Source organism: Sander vitreus, chromosome 22 (assembly GCF_031162955.1).
Source record: "Sander vitreus isolate 19-12246 chromosome 22, sanVit1, whole genome shotgun sequence".
NCBI classification, from domain to species: domain Eukaryota; kingdom Metazoa; phylum Chordata; class Actinopteri; order Perciformes; family Percidae; genus Sander; species Sander vitreus.
In genome coordinates, this window is record NC_135876.1 from 13,070,356 (window position 1) to 13,092,561 (window position 22,206).

The 22,206-nt window shown below is 39.7% G+C and overlaps 1 protein-coding gene across 5 annotated transcripts in view; it reads right to left on the reverse strand.

The window, feature by feature from the left end:
- neto1l (neuropilin (NRP) and tolloid (TLL)-like 1, like) overlaps positions 1-22,206 on the reverse strand; it is a 68,422-nt gene that overhangs the window by 9,574 nt on the left and 36,642 nt on the right. For 2 of the 5 annotated variants that reach the window (XM_078281023.1, XM_078281020.1), the window contains exons 5-8: positions 13,942-13,983; positions 13,439-13,566; positions 5,124-5,206; positions 4,307-4,452 (exon numbers count right to left, since the gene is read on the reverse strand). In XM_078281023.1, coding sequence (XP_078137149.1) covers positions 4,307-4,452; positions 5,124-5,206; positions 13,439-13,566; positions 13,942-13,983 — 399 coding nt within the window. Of the gene's footprint in view, positions 1-4,306; positions 4,453-5,123; positions 5,207-13,438; positions 13,567-13,937; positions 13,984-22,206 lie in introns of those variants that run through there. The other 3 variants (XM_078281021.1, XR_013503848.1, XM_078281022.1) reach the window with 3 other exon arrangements.

The following is a 22,206-nucleotide window of genomic DNA, read 5'->3' on the forward strand; positions in this document are numbered from 1 at the left end:
GAGGTATCATTGAACTCAGAAGAGAGTTCCTTTTTAATTGGTCATGGTTTGACCCGCCCCCTATAATTTAGCCATGCCCCTTTTCACAGCTAATGAACTGTATGATGTAGAGTCTTGTGTGAGGGATCGTTGAACTCAGCAGGGAGTTCCCTTTTCATTGGTGATGATTTGCAGTGTCTGAGTGCCGCGCAAACTTCCGCCGGTAACCCCGACACGCGCAGAGGCGCGAGGGCCCATCCATCGCTGCTTGCAGCTTTAATTTAATCATTGTATTTGTTTTTAAAGCACAGCATGGACTGGCACCAGCATACATCACCGATCCCCTTAGTCCCTAATTTCCTTAGTCCTTCTTCTCCCTCATTTATTACCACTTTTAAAAATACTGCCTGAAGAACCACCTTTTTTTTTTTAAATGAAAAAACAACTCGAACATCCAAAAGTTCTTCTGTGCAGGTGCGTTGGAAAATATCATCAACTTGGAACAAGGGAAATTTTTTTCAAAGGACTCTTAAAACTTTTGTTAAATCCCAGTGCATGGAATTTCTCCAAACCCTGGATATCCCAAAATCCATCCATCCATCACTGCTTCTTATCCTACTGTTTGTTGCTGTACAATGCCACAATCTATCCCCATACTCACACATACTCCGTTTAATCCCAAAGTAACTACAATAATGAGTGCGTAGAGATGATATAATCTGATCTAAAACCTAGCAAAGATCCATATGTTAACAGACATTAGCATACTGTATTGTTCTCAAGCGGTTTCATGAATTCAGCAAGGAAGCTTTGCCAGAAACAAGAAGTGATGTGTGTAGTGACGCCAGAGCAAATTTCGATCTGCAACCCCAGAGACAGGTCTCTGTTGATGAGGCATAACAATTCTGACAGCCTAGATGTCACACAAGCACATTTATCACCTAAGACATAATTGTTTCTTGGGTAAAGATAGGCTTCACTTTCTTATACTTCACATTGGAAATCTTACACTGTAGTACTGCATAGCATGAGAGAGAGAGAGAGAGAGAGAGTGAGTGAGTGTGTGTGTGAGAGCCTGGAAACTGAGCAAGATCAGTAGTATCAGCGGGCGTGAACACAGCACAGACGATAAAGGTGGATGTGGTTGCTCTCCCCATAGGAGCATCTTGCTGGGAGTCAGCAGCTGTGAACAAACATATAAAGGCTTGGGATCTACTGTGGGGAGGGAGCGCTTATTGTAAAAACTGCCATATAAGCTGCAAATTCTGACAGTGCACTTGTAAAAGAGCACACACACTCAACATTTAAAAGTAGTTATACATTTTCTTCCTTTCACCTGAGGAGGAGACTTAATTAACTACTTACTGTACTTCTATAGTACACGGTGCATACAGTACCTCACCTGACATTGTCCCTTCTGTCAACTGTACTCGCCTGCTCCCCATCATTTCTAAGTAATGATTTTTATAATTTATTTTTGAGGTTATTAACAGCACCAGCTTTCTGCTTTCTGCTTATGGACAAGCCACTCTCCAACTGCGCTGGTCACTGAGAAACTCTACACTAATCAAGGCTTGGTCTGCATTACATACTCTTTGTATTGTCACATAATGGTGTCTTTTTTCAAGTTTTCCAAATTTCAAGTTACAAGTACAAGTTAATAAACTGGTACACTGAACAGATATTGGTAGTTGTCGGGTAGCACGGAGTTGTTTGGGGTGGAATTTTCCTTTAAAAGCTAAATCATATAAATGTCAGGTGGCATCTTGTTCACTTAGTCGAGTCAATAAAATACTTTCCTCCCTTTTAAGTTTCTCAGGGAGCTGTAATGTAATTGTCATCTAATATATTTTTCAACAACTCATTTCAAATGAGAGCCTTTTTTCAAACATGAACTTGTTACCACATCTGTTCAGTGTTTTGTGCATATGAGTAAAAATCAGTCAAAACCATGTACATGAGATTTACATGTCATTACATCTTGTACACAAGTTTTACCTTGTGAGGAAATGACAATGCATATTGAAATAAGCTGTGGCCGGGTTGGCACAAACCTCTAAATATATGTGCGCCTGCTCGGTTTATGCCTCGATGCAGAGGTCCAGGGTTCGACTCCGTCCTGTGACGATTTCCTGCATATCTTCCCCCACTTTCTCACCTGTCCTGTCCATTAAAGGCAGAAAAGCCCAAAGAAATAATCTTAAAAGAAATAAGATGCCTTACAGCACTTTAACAAATGTACTATAGTGTGTTTTACTTAAAAAAAAGAAAAAGAAAAGAATGCTTAAAACAAGTTGGTCTGCACTAGCAGCAACACCAGGCCACATTACTTGTTCTACTGCTTGTGGTTCCCAGGTCTCTGGTACACCTGTTAATTCACTGTTGACAGGGTTGGTGCAGTGCTGCTGAGCTGTAGTGGATGCTGCTCTAAAGGCTGAGGTCTGGCTGGGAATCGCCTGAGTGACTTAGGCAGAAGCGTTGCCTCGGCAACAGCACATCCTGGCTCTGCTTGGTGAAAAGGCCTTAGAAAAGGGGACACTGACTTCACAACACAAACAACTCCGCTGCTAATGCTGCCTGTCCCTTGTTCTGTAGAAGATCACTGAATTATACACCAGCCAACCAATATAGACAAGTTGTAGATATGTGAGGAGTGACAACTGATTGTCCTTCAGGGTTGGATGATTAAGTGTGTGGTTCTAGTTTGGGACATTTAATAAATCCAATCAACCATGCAGCACGATGGAAAAATTTGTTCAACCCCCTTATAAATAACCACTGACTTTTAAATATATGCTTTTATCCGTGATGCATTTTTGTTCTTCTCAATAGCCATCATCCCAATATAACACAGTGGCAATAATAGAGCAATCTGAAAGGAAGCATCTGGCATGGTGTTTCCTTTTGCCATCATATAAAATAAAGTGCAAAGCAACTCTGAAATTTCAGTGGAACTGCAAGTGATGTTTAAGAAACTTGAAGTAAGATTTCTGTCTTTTTTAATTATAAAGCAGGTCGAGGTACTATATCAATACTGTAAAAGTATCAAATCGGTCAACAACACATAGCCATATTCAGAAACTGGGCCTACGAGCCAGACTTCCGTACAGTTGTGATGTCACAAATATACTATATATTTGTAGAAAGAGCCACTACACTGGTGTCACAGTTTTTCCCCAGCTGCATTGATGATGCAGAGACTACGAGAACGAAGATGCAGAAACGCTGACCAATCAGAGCAGACTGGGCTTTTTCGGGAGGGGGGCTTTAAGAGACAGGCATGTGTCTTTTGAACATTAACGCATGTAAACATGTTCCAGTACAAACCCAAAATACAAGTATGAACCTGAAAATGAGCATACTATGGGGCCTTTACTGTACATATTGTTTGTATTTGAATAATTTTGTGCAGCCCTTTATTGTTTTCATTTTTTTTATAATCTTATCCAGTTTGCTTCAAGAGAGTTCTCTTCAAGCTCCAAAAATGCAGATGCAACGTTCAATCGTGCAGTTTGTGTGTGTGTGTGTGTGTGTGTGTGTGTGTGTGTGTGGCATTAAAAGGGGCCCAATTCCATTGACATACTGTATACTCACAAGCCTCAGACCCTGTTCATTTACCTCACTGGTGCAAAGAATGCCCTCTGCAACCCCTGTCAAACTACAAGCTCCCATCAATGAGGAGCCAGAAAGAGTTTGTGTGTGTGTGTGTGTGTGTGTGTGTGTGTGTGTGTGTGTGTGTGTGTGTGTGTGTGTGTGTGTGTGTGTGTGTGAGTGAGTGAGTGTGAATCTCTCCCAGGTGTTTGGCTAAAAGAAAATAGATAGATGTGAACATACCATAGCTCACCTAGATATTCCTTTGTCTCAGTCTCTCTCTCTCTCTCTCTCTCTCTCTCTCTCTCTTTCCATTTTTCTATATCTATTAAGAACAGTGCTGGTAGTGCTGTAGCAATGAGCTAAAATCCACCAATACTGTCATATTCACAATGACCCACAGGCAATATTCCCTATAATGGAAATCGCATTCCTTGATTTCCGGCTTGCTGCTGTTTAATGGTCATAAAACTAAATGGAAACCTCTGACAACACGTTTTCTGTTAATGGAATCCAATATAAGTTGCCTTAAAAGTGGTCACTGTGTCTCATCATCTTCCCTTAATGGTTACCACTAAAGAACATACCTGTTTTATTTTAGGCGTCAATGTCGCTGTCATGGAGTAGCAGTCTGATTAATAAAGCTAATCAGTTTCCCTCAGTAGGTTAGTCATGCTGCAGTAAATATCTTTATGATAAACAGAACATGTAGATGTGTAACGTGTAGATATCTTACGCTCGTGGTAGGTCGTGAAAAGGATGCGGAAGCGGCTTTTGCGGCTGGCTTCATCCGCCCACATGCGAATGACGCCCAGCGTGGAAACCAGCATGATGTCGTTGGCCACCGTGGAGCAGAACTTGCTCTTCAAGTCTTCCACCGAACTGAGACAAGACAGGATGAGATAACAGTTTATTATCAAGTAACATCGACATTTGCTCTGAATCTCAATGTGAATCTCAATAATCCACATTATTTAACTGAAGCCCAGAGCAGCCATGGTTGTTCATATTATTTTAAGACACACTATCGTGTGATCACAACTGTATATTCAGGTTCATATCTAAAGATAACAAATTAGATTGTTAGGAAGCTCATATTAAGCATATTGTCGTTTATCATTCAATGACATCCTAATCTCAAGATATTAATTATTGTTGTTGTTTTTAACATGACTTTAATATCTAATGATCTAGAGATAAAAGTGTTTTACAAGTGAAGTTGCCTATAAAATAGCTGTTTAGCTGTTCTAATAAAGAAACATTTTGATATTTTGGAAAATACACTTGCTTAATCTGTTTATCAACCTTGGTATTTAGTTATCAGCGTGTTAACCATTAAGTCACGTGAGGCTAACCTGCCATGGGCAAAGGGACTGTATCTTGTCAAAACCATTCATTTCCTGTCTTGACATAATTCAATATTTAACTCTTCACAAGAAAAAGTAACATTGTAAGTCATGATAACAAAATGAAGGGCCTAAAGTTAATGAGTAACTATGGCCACCTTGAGCCTTTGTATGATTTATCAAAATGAAGGGTTAAAAATATCACACCTGCCACCATCATACACTGCCACAAAGTTGCGCTTGCATTCGTTGGAATTGGCCATCTCATAGTCAAGAAAACGCAGGTAGATCTGTGCAATGCATGGAGGCAGAGAGGAGGGAAAAATGCAAAGAGAAAAAGCAGAGATCAAATGAGGAAATTTAAAGATGTGGACATGACAGAGGAAAAAGGTGAACAGAAACAATTTAAGCTCCTTCCTACAATGGCCTGTGCATCTTACTAAATTATCCCAGAGCCTGATATAGCAGCTCTGTAATGAAATAAGACTGACAGACTGCAGCTTGTACAAAGTCATTACACACGCATATCAAATGAGGACTCAGAGACAGAGTGTATTGGCTTTAGACTCATTATCCATATCTATTGAGATAAAGCATTATACAAAACCTACAACCTTGTTAAACTTTAAGGAGACCTTGGACATTTTGCCATAAGCTTTGGATGTTCAAGAGAGAAAATGTTATCCACTTACACTTCATTTTAGACCCCCTCTTTGAAATTCATGGACAGCAAACATATACAGTCGCTATATAACACAAATTTTCAAACCATGACAGATGTATGGACTATTTTATTACCCTAACAATCCCTTCTTGAGTGAAATATCCACCTTGCTATCCACCTTGACTCTTTACAACAGCTATTCTAGGTGAAACTAACACTTCCATATTGCCTCCGCATCATTGTCTGTCATCACTCATTCATCAGGCTGAGATCGCCCAATCACAGCTATGGTTCTGGTCGGCTGGGCACAACACTCGCCATCATTACAGTTAATGAGTGGACCGCTCCCGAACTGTGACAGGAAAATGTGACGCCTCAAATTCCCAAAGAGAAAAGCCGCAGATGGAGCAGGATAATGGTTCAGCTAATGAAAACTCGGCTTCAACAACAAGACAAGTGAAACGGAGCGGAGGGGAGAAACAAGCTAGCCAATTCCCCCAGGGGTTTCATATTGGTGTCAATAATCTTCCATCTAATAAAGATTTGTCAAATTCAGCCACTATTTTGGCATTTGTCACAATAATCAGTCTTTTTCTGTCTTGTGATGAATTGATACTAATGTCTTAATCTAGAAGAGTATGGAAGAGACTCTGAAGACAATTTCTTAGCAGACGTAACTGTGGAGTGCTGTTGTGATCTATCCCATTTTGCATGTATTTCCAGCACAATGCCTTTTAAGATCGTGCATATAAAATTTGGTTTCTCGACAGGGTGGATGAACTCAGTCAGTGATCAGAAAGGAAACATTGCAGGACATTTTAGGATGTTAGATAAAAATTTTTTATTTTTTTTTATTCCAGAAATATGAAGTTTTAGGAGTTGAAAAAAACTGCAGCAATCACATACTCTACAGACAAGTAAAGAACAAATCAGTTGTTATGGGTGGATGATGTTTAAAAATAGCTCCAATCCATGTGGCATGTTGCCAAGTAAGTCTGATTTTATGTGTTATTGTTAAGGTTATAGTCAAGGTTAAGGTTCAAGAGGCCAGTAATGGGAAAAATGTATCTATAAGCATGTTAAATAGGTCACTTGGCTCAGTCATTCTATCGTCAGCTAGTAGCAACCAAATTAGACATGAAGTTTTCCACCCACAGCACAAAGAATGCAGTTAATGCAACAGTCTGTAACTTATAAAAGGTAATTCAATCAGGAGAGACTAATTACAAATACAAAACCTTTTTTTTTTTTTGTGCTCTAGGCAGCTAAACAATGTCATTCATTCATTTGCTCCATTTTGGATTAGTGCTATCCATGGCACCCACGTAAATCCTTCAAGTGAGAGGACCGCAACATCATCCTTACCCCTTGGCAACTCAATTTTTTTCTTGTAATGTGAATTTTTGCAATGAATAAAATATTAAACAAATCAGACTCAATTTGCAAGGATTCTTATTCTTTTGTTGGTTTTGGTGCAGTTGACCTTCATGTGGGTAAAAAGCATGTAAGCTGTAATCTCAAAGACTCCCAATTCCAGGCGCACTTATATCATTGCAAATGTCAGTTGCGGAGCGAAAGGGCTGGACTTTAAAGGTCCAGCTGGAAGAGGTTCACAGTAAGAACTACTACTCTACTGCAGAAGCTGAGCAAACCATTAAAGCGCTCAAAGACCAGCTGGAACCGGCCCGCAGCAATGAGACTAGGTCTAAGTCTCACGGGGAGGAGATTCACAAGCTCAAATTGGAGCTGAGTGAGGCTCGCATTTTAAAATCAACACTGTTAACTGGGTGATTCTTGCTAATAAGATGATAGCAACCCTCAATCTCAAACTGGATGAAGCCAAAAAGAAGCTGCAGAAACTAAACAGCAATCTTGTTTGAGGATAAGGTTAAGAAATCAAAGGCCTCCCACCTTGAACAGCTGGAGCAGCCACAGAAGGAGAGCGACTGCACTGAAAAGAGCAGAGGAGGTTAAGGCCTCAATTCAGCAGACTCTGCAGAAGAAATATGAGGTGTGGGCTCAGAGGCAAACCACTATAGAAGCCACGCTGGATGAGCTCGAGTCCAAGATGAAAGTGTTGGACAAAAAGTCCAAAAAGAAGAAGAGAAGCTGGCTGGTTAGGTTGTTCACTTGAGTTGCGACATCAGGAAGAAGGACCGCAGAACTTGTCTCTTGACTTGATTCTGGATACTATCAATAAAAATAAATAAATAAAAAAATAAATAAAAAAATAAATAAATGTATTAAACTGTGATGTTTCCATTCTGTAGAAAAGTGAAGTTGCACTTCAGTTGAGTACACATTAAAACAGCTCTACTAAGATCATGTTGGAGAGAGCAGCTTAAGTGTATTTATAATGTATTTTTGTAAATCTCAGACAAAGTCATAAAAAAAATGTATTTAGAACATTTTGTATAATTATTTATCAGCATTTTCACATTGATCTTTTTGTCTAAGCAACAGCAAATTGAGCTGAGAAGGCCACAAAGTCTATCAGAAATCGTAAGTAATGTTTTTTTTTTTTAACTGTTAACTGAATGACAGCTACTACTAAAATGAGGGGAAATCAACTGGGAATTGGGTTAAAATGGATTATTTTGTGATTAGAAAAGCATCTATTAGCCTACTAGTTTGTAGAGCACAGGGATTCTGATATTGAAGGAGAAATGCCTTAAGGGCCATCTAGCATTATCATCTGGTCAAAATTTGTATTTGTCCAATACTTTGGTTAATGACTAAATACTAAAAAGCCAAGGGCATTCCCATCAGTCACAGACATGTTAGCATTCTAACCTGCTAATCTAAGATGGGGAACATGGAAAACATACCATCAGCATGCAATGTTATTGTGAGCATGTTAGCATGCTGTTAGCAGCATTTAGATTGAAAGCACTTCTGTTTTTAGTATATCCTCCCAGAGCCGCTAGTGTGGCTGTTGACTCTTGGTCTTGTCATTATCTATGACATATTTCACAGCTGCACACTAATGGACCAGTGCATTACTTGCTATGATTTCATACAAGACTAAACTCAAGGTCTTTTCACTGCTAGTAAGAGCTCTACATTAACATCAATGATGCGTTGCAGTTGTTGCTGACTCCGCATGAGGTTTCACAAGAAGGTAATGGGTAATAATTGTTCTAAAAAAAGATAAGAATAATTAGGACTCTCTTCTTGCTGTATCATGTTACAGCTAATGGGTTTGTCCTCCACATGCCTAGTATCTTGGATGGTTTTAAGTGCTCATATTATGCTTTTTGGCTTTTTCCCTTTCCTTTATTGTGTTATATATCTTTTTTGTGCATGTTATAGGTTCACAAAGTGAAAAAGCCCAAAGTCAACCCCAAAGGGACTTACCATCTCCAACAGAAAACACTGTTCACAAACTGCTCCAAACAGCTCTGTTGTAGTCCAGCCTTTACTTCCGTGACGAACATGCGTCACTTTGTAACACACGTTATAATGCTCGCCTAGCTGCTAGCATGGCACGCCCTCATACTCTGCTTCTGGCTGGGTAGTAGTCCTTACCAAGCTACTGCGCATGTGCAACTCCCTACAAAGATGGAACAGAAGTGAGATGCCTCACTCTGTAGCTAAAACAGAGAGCTCAACACACAGGGTGAAAAGAGGAGCTGCAGCAATGTGCAGTACAACAAATATATGGTGTTTTTTGAAAATTAAACCATGTAAACCTATTCTGGTACAACCTCTAAATACAATTATGAACCTGAAAATGAGCATAATATGAGCACTTTAAGTAGAATAGGGGTTGTGCTGCAATAGGAGCTGTACGACAAAGAGATGATCATTTTTATGTATTAAGGCAAAGTAAACCAATCCAGCACTTGCACTAGTTGGAAAAACAGCACATCTTACTGAATATTATTTATTGTACCCTTTACCTTAGCACCACTGATGTACTACTGTATCTAAAAATGCAACTATGGTTCTGTTGTCCTGCTGCCAGTGTGAACTGTAAAACCTAAAAACACTAGTGCAGGACAGATGGAAATGCCACTTCAGGACATGGCTAGCATTGTACATGTTGATAAGTTGCAAGGTAAACTTGAAAGAACCAAGAAACAAGTCTTTTCAATTATTGTTATTTGGCGGAATAGGCCAACATAGTGATAAAAGAAAAAAGCCCCTACATGCTGCCATATACACCATTTTATGCTGTAAAAAATGACTTATTATTAATGCCTTATTATCCTGGATCAAAAATGTTTTTTGTGACATAAAATAATAAATGGTATTACATACTGCAATTGTTCCCATTTCATTCATGTGCATCCTGCTCAGTTTAAGCATGGAAAAATTATATTCGCAATTCTTAAAGCCTGTGATATCATTGCTCAACATTTGCATTCACTAAATTAATGTTTGATCAATGCTAGTTACTAAATGTGACCATCAAGAGGGCCTCATTGTGTGAGAGAGACGTGCAAAAAAAACCATAAATAAAAGCTTTTCTACAGCTCTCGTTGCGAACTCTTCTAACTAACTAACCGATGATTAAGAAAAATCTGACTGCAGATGGCATCGCAAAGCCAAATGACGGGCAATGAATCAGATAGATACAATCACCAATTTGTAAGGCGAGAGACTGGCTCCAGCAGAAAAAAATAGGCTGATATCCATCACTGACTGATGTTCTCACTGTTGCTTAAAAGGTGCCTGTAACAGTGTATGTGCTGTTCATTACAGTCAGAATGAATGTCCATATTTTGGCCATTATTGTCATGAAAAGATGGGGAAGGTGTCAGACAGTGCAGACAGTTGTGGTGGAAAAATCCAGACAGTGTAAAAGATGCAAATGACGTCTGTGGAAAACTCAGTAACTGCTATGAGTTAAAATGAGGCAACTGAAAATACATGTATTCCTCTACAACTAACAGCTGTTAGCTGAATTCGGACAGCTATCCAAACAGAAACACTGTTACACAGCTGATATTTTGCATATGTTTATGTGTAAAAGGGGATATTGTGTTGCACAGCTTTGGCACTAACTGCATTTTTTCCCCACTAACTTGGATACCAGTAAAAGCTAATTAACAACATTTTTGAGGTATTTTCTGCAGAATCTATTTATATGACAAAAAAATTGAAATGACACATGGTGGCGTAAAGCAATCACATTATGGCATTACAATTGGTGCAGTCTGTGCTGTCACTTCTGGCAACAACACATGGTCATTATTGCTTAGATGCAGGTATATCTTTCAGTCAGCCTCCCCCTCTTTCCTCACCTTTCACGCAACCACTCTCTCTCTCTGCCATCTTTCGTCTCACCCCTAAAGTTTCTCCCTATACATTTAGATCTCTGATGAAATGCATAAAGTATATCTTTCCCTTATCCCCTCCTTTCCCATTTTTCCTCCTCCTCTGTCCCGCTCTCCTCCCTTCTCTCTGGAGTGCAGTCTAATTAGAGCCTCCGGTATAGGATGTCATTATCTATCTGCTGTTTCTGGCAAACTGGGTACAGTGCAGTACTGTGTCAGCATAGGGAAATGAAAGCCCCCAGCACATACACAGTGGTTACTGGGGTGGCCTGCATCCTTCACTGCGGTAATGTGTGTGTGTGTGTGTGTGTGTGTGTGTGTGTGTGTGTGTGTGTGTGTGTGTGTGTGTGTGTTTGTTTTAGACAGAAAATACACTAAGTTTTATATATTTCATGTGTAATTGAGTGTGAACAGTGGTGGTGGAGGTGAGAGCTTCAGGACTGTATGTGACTGAAGATAGATTTGTGCTAAAAATTGTATTTGCTGCCTTGTCCATCAGTGCCTATGACTGTCAGCCTTTGGCCCATGACTTGCCTTGTGAGACACTCCTGCAGGGCAAAATATGACACTGATTCAGACCAAGGAAAATACATCATACTGCCAGGCTCAATCACTCTGTCGCTCTTTCATGCACATACACAGCTGTAGCCTCACACACATACACGGATGCACGCACGCCACGCTCACACAATTGACTTATGGTCCTCTTTGGTTCTATAGCCACGATGTACTGGCTGACTTACGCACTCCACTTAGAGGGACTGAGGAATCAATGCTGCTTTTTTGCATCGACTGTAACTGACCAAGGCCAGCGTCCCTCCTAATAACAGTTTCAAAGTTACATTTATTGTATGGCTCCACATGAGTGCTGATGATGAAGAGAATAGCTCTAGATGGATGACGCAGTCTTAGAGTTCCTGTGGCCTTGGGGCTTGAAGTAGCTGAATTCCGAAGGACATTTCTGAAGGGAAACGAGGGCGTTAACTGGAAATATGCGACCCAACGAATATGTCAGATAAGAGCTAAGCAACTGCTGTGGCCATGAATCACAGTCGCACCAATATTATCAGTCAGGCATATCATAAGTCAGTGTGTATGTGCGTAGAACAAGAATGATGAAAAACCTGCAAAGTTAATAGCTTCCCTAATGTGGGCTGTATGACTTTAAACAGATCTCTATGGTGGCCACAAAAAGGGAAGGATAACATCGTGTAACATTAACAAGTGCTAAATTAGTGAAACCAATAATGACATGGTTAAGCTGACATTGCAACTGCTTTATCTCACTCCTGGGAGAACGCACACTCTGAGAACTGAACACCCCTAATAAAATCATATATAGTTAGTCACTTTTTCATATGTATTAATTTTATTTCTTTCTCCTTAAAAATGGTTAAAAGAGGGTTGCCTCTACATTTTTTAATTTAAAATGTTTAAAAAAGAAGAAGCTTTTTTAACATCCTTAAGCCATTACAACATAAACTGCAGGTCTGTTTTATCTTGCCATTTACAATTACAGCATTACAAATGTGACCAAACCAAACACAGGCCTCATAATACTATGTGTCCTTGACTGAGTTGTTCTAACCATAAAAATCAAAGTAAAAATGTGACCTTATTCTATTAATTCAAAACCTTCAAACGCACCCAAAAGAGGGCCAACACTATTTCAGTAGTAGATTTACTGCAGTCATAGACTGGACTGTGTGTGTGCGTATATGATCAAGCATTGTGGACTCATATGAGAAGTTATAGCGTTTGTAAAATGTGGCCCTTTCCTGCACTGCTGCTCTACCCTCGGGAACATTTAATCCTGTAGCATTAATGCAGCACAGGTACCTTTGGTAGATAAGGCAGCATGTCTGGTGCGTGTTAGGGGATGTAGCAAAGGTGTGTATGTGTGTGGATCTATGTCAGTAATTGTATATGCATGCAGGGCGGCGTGGAGAACACTGGCAGAGAAAACAAATACAGGCTGTAGGAAGCCTCAGGGTCAAACTGCATGGCAACACTATTTCATCAGCACTAATGCTCCCTCTCTTTCTGTCTGTTCGGTCTACCCACACTCATCTCCTTCTCTCTTTCTCCTTCCATCCCTCTATTCCTCTTGGCAACAGCTTGCTGATTAGAAAAATGGGCATGACCCCCAGTAAACCCTTCTGACTATCTGTCTGACCCTAGCAGAGGAACAAGTCCCCCCGCAGCCACGAGCACTCACATTGGGATACTGCTGACAGCTGCACACAAACCCACATGCAATATCAAAGCTTCCTGATGCAACCTATGTTCTTACTGCATGTCTGAAGGAATGCTGAACGGAAACAGCAAATTAATAGGAAAAGAAAGTTGAAGTTGAAAGTTTCTCAAGGAATCAAGTCATTTAGAATTCGCCAAATGAACAACAGTCTTGCAGCACCTAATTTTCTTGACTTGTTGTCTGACGTTACTGCGTTCTGCTGTCATTAACCCAGCTGATGGAACACAATTTCATTTCCATTTTATTCTGTGTGACATTTCAAGATTTGGTGGTAAATCTAATTCACAGTTGGATGGGAGCGTAGCTTAGCGTCACTAACCTTGGAGCGTGGCGGAGCACGGATGTACCATTTACAGTCGACGGCCTCTGCGGCGCCAGCCTTCCCATCTCTGGTGATCTGATGGGACTCAACGATACCTTCTGGACCAACCATGTCATACTGACAGGCTGAAACATATGCATATGCATAAACACACACAAGCACACACATATACACGTGTGCGGGTCAAGCAAATACACATGGACTCACAAATACCAAACAGGTGCAAACAAACATACATACTTTATACAACTAGAACACAAATAATGTATATATACTGATATATATATATATATATATATAGATATATATATATTGATATATATATATATATATATATATATATATATATATATATATATATATATATATATAGAAGAACAGTTTAAATAGGCTTTATTAAGATAAAAAAGTGAATATGAAAACAAGTGAGACAAAGACAGAAAGTGATAAAGAAGAAACAGAGGCAGAAAGAGCGAGAGGGAGAGAGGGAGTATACCTACAGGGTAGAGGTGGGGGGACTCCCATGTCTGCAAAATCTGGATCTGAGGAGAGAGCAGAAGAGGGGTGGGGGCATTCATTTTTAATACATGATTACAAAATCAGGATCTTTGCAAAGGCAAAAACAACCAGGTGTAACAATGTACTGAGGAACTTCCTGCACAGAAAACTACTGCTGCCCTCACTCCTGAATTATTTTGGCTTCCTTTCTCTCTCTAAAGCTGTCATCTTCTGTCATGCCAAAAAGTCCAAACCTGTGGTAAAAAGATGTCATGAGTTTGAGATTCTTCGTTGGAACCTCCACTTATGCATGATCGTTACGCTGTTTGAAGACATCTTTGCACTAAATTTTTTCAAAAATCATTCTATCCTATAACATATTTATCCCACAAACCACAGCCAAGAAGACACATTTTAACCTCAGCATGCTAACACACACACAATAACAATGCTAACACAATGATGTTAAGCAGTTACAATGTTAACCGTGTTCACCACCTTAGGTTAGCATGTTAGTAAGTACAGCTTAGGCTGATATGAATGGCATTCATGTTCCAAGTATGTAGGCATAAACCAAAGCATTGGACAAGTTTAAATGTTACCCTGAGGTAATTAGAGCTAAAATAGTCAAAATCTGAAATCAACCAAATTTACTGGCAATTAAGGCTTTGCAAGCACATTTAAAGGATCAAGGTCAAACTCTTGTCACTAGATGTTCTTGTGGGGTTTCATTCAACATGCTAATCACTAGAATATGCAGCTGTATTTTACAGCAACTTTGATAGTAATTTGGTTTAATTAAGTATAGACTGAATACATTTTCTAGACAAAGTAGCTGTCTAACTGCTGTTGGTATGTTGTTTTCTAGGGGTATAACAACCGGTCAAACTAAAGGCACATGACAATAGGGTCACTGTCACTTCGCTTTTGACTTATAGGACTGATTACACTGCAAGTCTCAATACAAATACAACAAAGATAAGGCTTGTTTGGACTGGCACACTAAATATGAGTAAAAACTCTGAGCTCACCAAATTATTTTAAGTCTTATCTTTGTTCCCTTATGTAGTGTTGGAACAAAACCAAACAGAAGCTTAACAGAGATAAATGGAAGAGCAAAAACATTAGAAATATCCTAAAAAAAGTTTTCAGAACATTTTAGCAGACCGCTGGGGACTAGGAATCTAATCCTTAAGCAAACTTTAACACACTGACAATAAAAAAGAAACTTTAACAAAGCTGAGGCCATACGTTTTGTCTGCTAAATAAGATAAGGGAAGCGTCTGGTAAAGTTTTGAAAGTCAGCTTGAAGCGAAAAGGTTTTAAACACTTTTTGTCTGTATAATTTTGCAATAAATTACATCAACAGGCCCGGCCTTGCTGAGGTGTGTTACCTCGTCTTACTAGTAAAACATCACAGTCTTGTCTTTTATCCCCAAAGATTCAATATCGCTCCTCAGATGACTTCACACAAGACAGAAATTGACTCTTGAACCATCTCCACTGTTCTTTCACATCATCATTTCTGTGTGTGCGCTGTGCAGGGATGTTTGTGTGTTTTATCCACCATGCTCTGGCAGAATTTCAGATATATCATCTTCTAAAGCATAACTGACTTTAAGGTTAAGGTCAATTGTAATCAGTATTCACTTTTACAAAGACAAAACAAATGACTGCACTGTTGTTAACCTTCCTGTCAGTTATTTAAAACTAATTCCAAATAGTTTTGTCTCAGTTTTCAACATAAACTATGTTGAAAACCCTAAAGTGGGTTAATCGTACTTAGACCAATTTCTGAGCTAGAATTCCACTATAATGGCACTGCATGTTGCCATGATTTATGACATACAGCAATGTCTTTGAAGTAAAAAACACCATTTATTACATTCCATCTGATTCCATTATAATCCAGCCTAGTGAAAGAGCAGTTGTGCTCTCAAAGATATGCTAGCTGGGAGCGCTGGGCTGCATTCATTTGAGGACAGAGAAATAGGAAACATAAAAAAGGCTTCACATTAAATCTGATTGTTCCTTGCCAAATCGAGACATGGCAACCACTGACTGAGCTCAGTGTGGAAAATGAGGTCTGATTGCACAGCGTGAACACCTTGCCTAAATGTCACAGTTTTTTTGTCTGTATGTGTGCCCTAATTTTTCTGTCTAGACATGAGTCAGAGCTTCAGTGTATGAACGCCGGACATGAGGAGCAAGTCCCGTATACCTGGAAATGATGCATGCCTGGTGACAGAACAAAACCAAAAAAAAGTCAAAAACAATGGAATGGTGGGTGAGGGAGGGTAAGAATTCAGTGTGTTTGATGATACTTGCTGCATAAAAACTATAATCAAAGGAGAGAGATTCTTGGCCTGATTTCAGCGGTGCTCTAATGGGGATTCAGATAAGGTGAACCTCCCGTTATGGTGGAAAGAAGAAAAGCCTGTTGAGTGCCTGTAACAAATCTAGCAAGGCTGCAGAAAACCCTCTCTCCTTAGTGCTTTCAATACCAACTGGAAAGTAGTAATACATTCATGTGAACACAAAAGCAGTCAAGAGAGATGCTTAGAGTCTATGTTAGCGCTTCCCCTGAGGCTTTCACTACAATTTCCTCCCCATTAATTGTTGCTTTCAACTAAGGCTCAAATGATCCGATCTATAAAAAGCTAAATGGGGACTACTGTGCAATTTAAAAATACAGGTGTCTCCTCTGGCCTTGGATGGCTAACTGGTAGTGAACAATTTTTTATTCGCCTTTTGGGGAAAAGCAATGCATTGCTTATACAATTCAAACAAATCCACCCACGTGGCTACTCCATCTGAGGTTTTGATATGCAAACGTCAACACAGAAAGTGATTTTTTTCTTTCAAGAGAAAAACCAGACATCAACTGTAATTTGTCATCTATTGCTTCCCACAGAAGTGAATCAAAGCATTTCAGCCTCTTTTTTTTATTCAGGCAGTATTGATGTCACTCACTGATGAATGTGACTCATGAGTGTCATTGTTTGAACATGTGACTGTATATTTGAGTGAGACAGCACATTAGTCACTGTTAGGGGGCTGCACCTAATTATTTTCATTATCAATTCATGTGCTGATTATTTTGATACCATTTGTACGGTAACTATGAAGAGCAAGGAGACAGTTAGCTTAGTTTAGCACTAAGACCGTAAACAAAGGAAAAAGTTAGTCATGTTCTGTTCGAGAGTTAGCTCTGTTTGCCCTTTCACACAGGCGCAGTGAGAATAAAGGCACTGACCGTGAAAAATTGACCCATGGGTCTGTGTGAGAGCGACCAAACTTTGGGACGCCAGAAAATTATCCGAACATCCAACGCCCAATCGGGAGCAGTTCATCGGTCCTCGCTCCCCCCTGTACATTACACTGCATGGCAAACGACGGACGACGAAGATGAAATTCAGTCGGACTCTAAAATGAATCCTGCGGCTCAAAAATTCGGTAAGAAATGGGGTCAAATCGTACAGTGCAATTACATTTTGTACAGGTTTAACAAACAATATAGCAATGTGTTTTTCGTGAGCTTAAGAGTTGTGGGTAGGTGGAGTTTATCTTTGGACAGAACCAGTTTGTTTCCTTTCTTTATGCTAAGCTAAGCTAACAGTCTTCTGGCTGTGGCTTCATATTTTAACATACAGATACAAGAGCGGTATCAACCTTTTTATTGAACCCTCAGTAAGAAAGTGAATACGTTTATTTCCCAAACGTGCCAAATTATTCCTGTTAGTTTATTTATTCCATGTAGTAGACAAGCTTCCTTTCTATGTCCATCCATGTTGCCCTCCACAGGATGCTTAGGTGTGTGTAGCGAGCAGGTAGGCAGGTAGGGAAGCAGACAGGAACGAGGGATGAGAAAATCAAAGTGGAAGACAGTTAATGAAACAGTGACCTTCAGGTCATCTGTGCCTGTTGCGCCAGAGATTTATTATTAGGCTTTGCCATCACTTAACCCAGCACGATCACAAGGCCAAGCAACCTCAGAGGAATAGATGCATGATATTTGCAGGCACACACACGCACACACAAACACGCACGTATACTTTTGATAACGGCTACACTTAACATAGCAACAAAGGTCCCGCTAAGAGGCTGCTGTGCCTATAAATGCCTCTCATGCAACCCTTGACCTTTTAAGACTCTGGCTCTGGAATTTCAATCAGGTGAGTTCCATCCCCTCTGCCATCAATCACCCCCTCTCCTTCGCTGCCGTCTTTGATTAATCGATTCAATCAATTATATGGATTGATAAAATGATTGATAATCTACATAAAGAATGTGTACTCTTTACCACAGCATGTGATTTAACCTTGATGCCTCAGCTCGGTCACATAATTTACTGTACTATATGAGCTACTATATGATTATAGGGTGAACATGAAACTTCAAAAACCCCACCATATGTTGCTACGATGAATAATAAATACTATAGTTACACACAAAAAAATGCACCACAGCGTACTGTATGTGCTGACATGTGGCGTATGTGCTGACAGTGTATTCACACTGCAGCTCTTCTATAGCGCTCGCTCTCTCCACTGCATTGTATAAATGCCTTTGCCTGACTGAGCTGAATTCAGAGCACATCCACACATGGCCACACCCTCTCCTCTCTTCATAAAGCTCGACCAAGAGTGTAATCTTCTGGAGCTTACTGTATTTACCCTTTGCAAGCCAGAAAATGCTCACTTTAAAGCCCAGGACACAGACTTTAAGTTGCCCCAGAGCACTTTGTTCATGCACTTATTGCGCTTCTCTCATCATCATCCTGACAAAAGCAACTACACTCACACCAATGCCCAGTAGGTATACACCTGTGTATGAAAGCTAGCAAAGCCGGAGAGACGCACAGAGGGAATTTATAGAAGTTATGTGCAAATGCCCCCAGAAGCAAACCCGAGCAGCTTGCAAATGCCAACTCAAATTTGCTCATCACATTGCTTCAAAAGCATGTTTATAATGCTAGCAGTGCGGCAACAGTAATTCAGTTTGGCAGCCAGACACAAAAATAATCATTAGGAATTTGTTCTAGTAAAAGAATTTGGAACAAATGATGAGTAGGCCCTGATTTGGTCTGTGTGGCTGTGTAGTGGGAAATGTACACACACACACACACACACACACACACACACACACACACACACACACACACACACACACACACACACACACACACACACACAATACAGAATCACAGAGATGACTCATAGCATCGCAGAACTGTTAGATATAAATTCCTAGTAACTGTACAATCCCAGAAGTATTGTATTGTTCTTCATAATACAGGCACAACACTATCTTTTATTAATGAGACACTACGTCTCATTTGGAATTGAACATTAGGCTCCACTGCATCCCTTCAGTATTAGCTGCTGAGCCAAATGTATGTTAAACAGCATATGAATGAGGCTTTCGGTGTGTGGCAATATTCCAGGAACCAAGGGACACAAACATGCAGAGTGCACACACAAAAACTAAATTTCCCAGTGGCCTCATCTCCTCTCAGCTGCGTGGCGGTGACATTTAAATAAGCATCTGATTAATAATCTCTGCTAAAGTGGTTGATCAAGCTAATGAATGGCTGCCATTAATCACACCCGGCACAGCTGTGGATGGAGTTGGAGAGACAGACAGAGGAAGAGGTAGTGTGATGGGAAAGGAAAACATTTTCACTCTACAGTATGATTACTTCCAGCCCTTTCAATCACAACTAAAGCACAATTTTGATAGAGGTGATTGTCTGTCATATTTTCACATTTCCTTGTATTGAGTGTGTGTCTGCAGTTTTCAATCTAGCAGGTCACCTAGCTTTCAACTCCCAAAACAAACATGCATGTTGCATACTAGACTATTCAAAAACACTGCCAGAGCAAACAAAATGCTATTGTGATAAAATGTCTTTTTGATCAAATGGTGCTGTAAAGATTAGCTATATAGCTAATACCCGCTCGACAGGGCTTTGTTGACCCCACGGATGACAGCCCGACTACACAGAACAGTAGCTGTGAAAAGAGGAGGCCACAGGATCTGTCGGGGACTGATAGGATTCACAACACCCTGGGTGTCATGGACAGTGAGCTGGGTCTGTGCCCCGAACAGCGATTAGCAGCGATGTGTACCCCAACGCCATGCCACAAGCAACACCAGCTACACACCAACAATCCTGCTAAGAACTGTACTGAACTAGTCTGCAGAGGGAAAAAAAAGAGAAAGAACAGTGTGTGTCTCATGCTTATGGAGCACAAAGTGACATGAATAACAATTTCTGTTGTTTATCCAGGGAAGCTTAACTCACTCCGCTTCACTATCACGAAGCCTGCCCTTGACCTGTATTTATCACAGCAGCCGCTGGAACTACAATACACTGAATGCAAAAATGGTGTGTGACACAGTAAAAGGGGGCAAGGCACTTAATCCCAGTACTGTATGTCCGAGTGGAGGTGTTCAGTATCCAGAAGTATCAGTTAAAAAAATAAATAAATAAGAGATCATCTGTCGGAGCTTGGAGGACGGACTGTCACAGCATTTCAGATAGATTACAAGAACTGTGTGATCTCTGCCCTTGTGTGTGAACTATTGATTCATGTGACACATTATTGATCTCCATAAGGGAAGCAGCTATACTGTAGGACAGATCTTGAAGCAAATAGGGATACAGTGTCTTGCTCAAGGACAACTCAGCATGGCAAACTTGGACACTCAGGGTCATCTTGTTCATCGCTAACCTCTGAACCAACGGTTCGCAAGCGGTTTTAGTCCAATGTAACCCCATGGCCCGGTCAAATTAACTAGTACCCCTTCATCCACATCAAATGTATTTATTATATACAAGTGGATAAACAGTAGTTCAAAATTGCTGTGGGGGCTGATCATATATACACAATGAGTGCAGTCAGAATTTTCTCTACATTCATGTGTGAACTTAAAGCACAAGACACGTTTTAACATATTAGGAAAATTACACTGGCTCAAAGATGAGACTGGCTTATTCTGACTGCGTGTGTGTGTTTGTGTGGTCTTGAGAATTAGATGGAAGAACGGGGTTGTTGCCTTGAATATAAAGTTTGGTCTGAAAATATGGTCATTCAACAGCCTGGATTTGCGCTCCTTAAGTAAACTAATGAGTGTCTTTTGACCTGTAAGGATCAAAGTAAAAAAATAGTGCTAATGGGTGAATCAGTTTAATCACAACTTGATGACAGGCAAACTTGACAAATAACACCAGAGTCCATCACTGGTCATCATTATGGACAATTCAACCCAATCAGCACCATAGACCTTTGCATTGGCCCCCCTTGGGTCTTGGGCTGCAGTCATCTGTATCCTTTTGAACCCCCCCTGCCTCTCTTTTCTTCCCATCTTTGTGTCTGTCTGTCTGTCTGTCTGTCTGTCTGTCTGCCGCAGGTGTTGCTACGGTAACAGAGTCACAAGCTGAGCTGTTTTTCACAAAAGGTAATGTATTTTAAATTCCATGATCGCTCAATTAAAAATGCACATAGTATATGTATAAAATGTTTTTATTTAGGGTTTTTAAAATTGAATTTTTTCAATTGAAAGGGTTAACTTACATAGATAAACATATTTAATATAAGACAAACTGGGTGCATTGATATTTAACAAACATGCATTATATTTACAAAAATAACATATGTTTTTTTATATTGTATATCTATGCATGATGGCTATACATGTCTGCACATTTATGTCCATGTGTCAAATATATTGTATATTTATTCCACATAGATGCAACTGATGTGTGTTACATCTATGCCATGAACATTTATGAAGTGTAGCTGATTAAGACATCTACCAATATAGAAAAATGGTATATAATTAAATTAAATAAAGATTTCAATAGTTCCATATGATAATGACACATATGCATAGCAAAGCACATGATATCACATCTTTATTGAATGAATATATGAAAGTGTAGTTCATTAAAATATACAGTATGTCAAATATATAAAATTGACACTTATTATTGTATATATATATATGGACATGTAGTCCATATATTACATTGTTTTAATTTTGAATATGGACATGTATGGCATTCCACTAAGAGTACATACATTACAGATATGGCATATTTATGAATGCACATTTATTCGATTTCTATATGGTTACAATACATTGCATTCTAAAAATACACTGATGTGGTGTAATGTCTTTAATTGTGTGTTTTGTTCATGTTTTTGTAATTCCTTTAGTTTTGATTTCATTGACTAAAATGTCACTCAGCTCACTGAGCT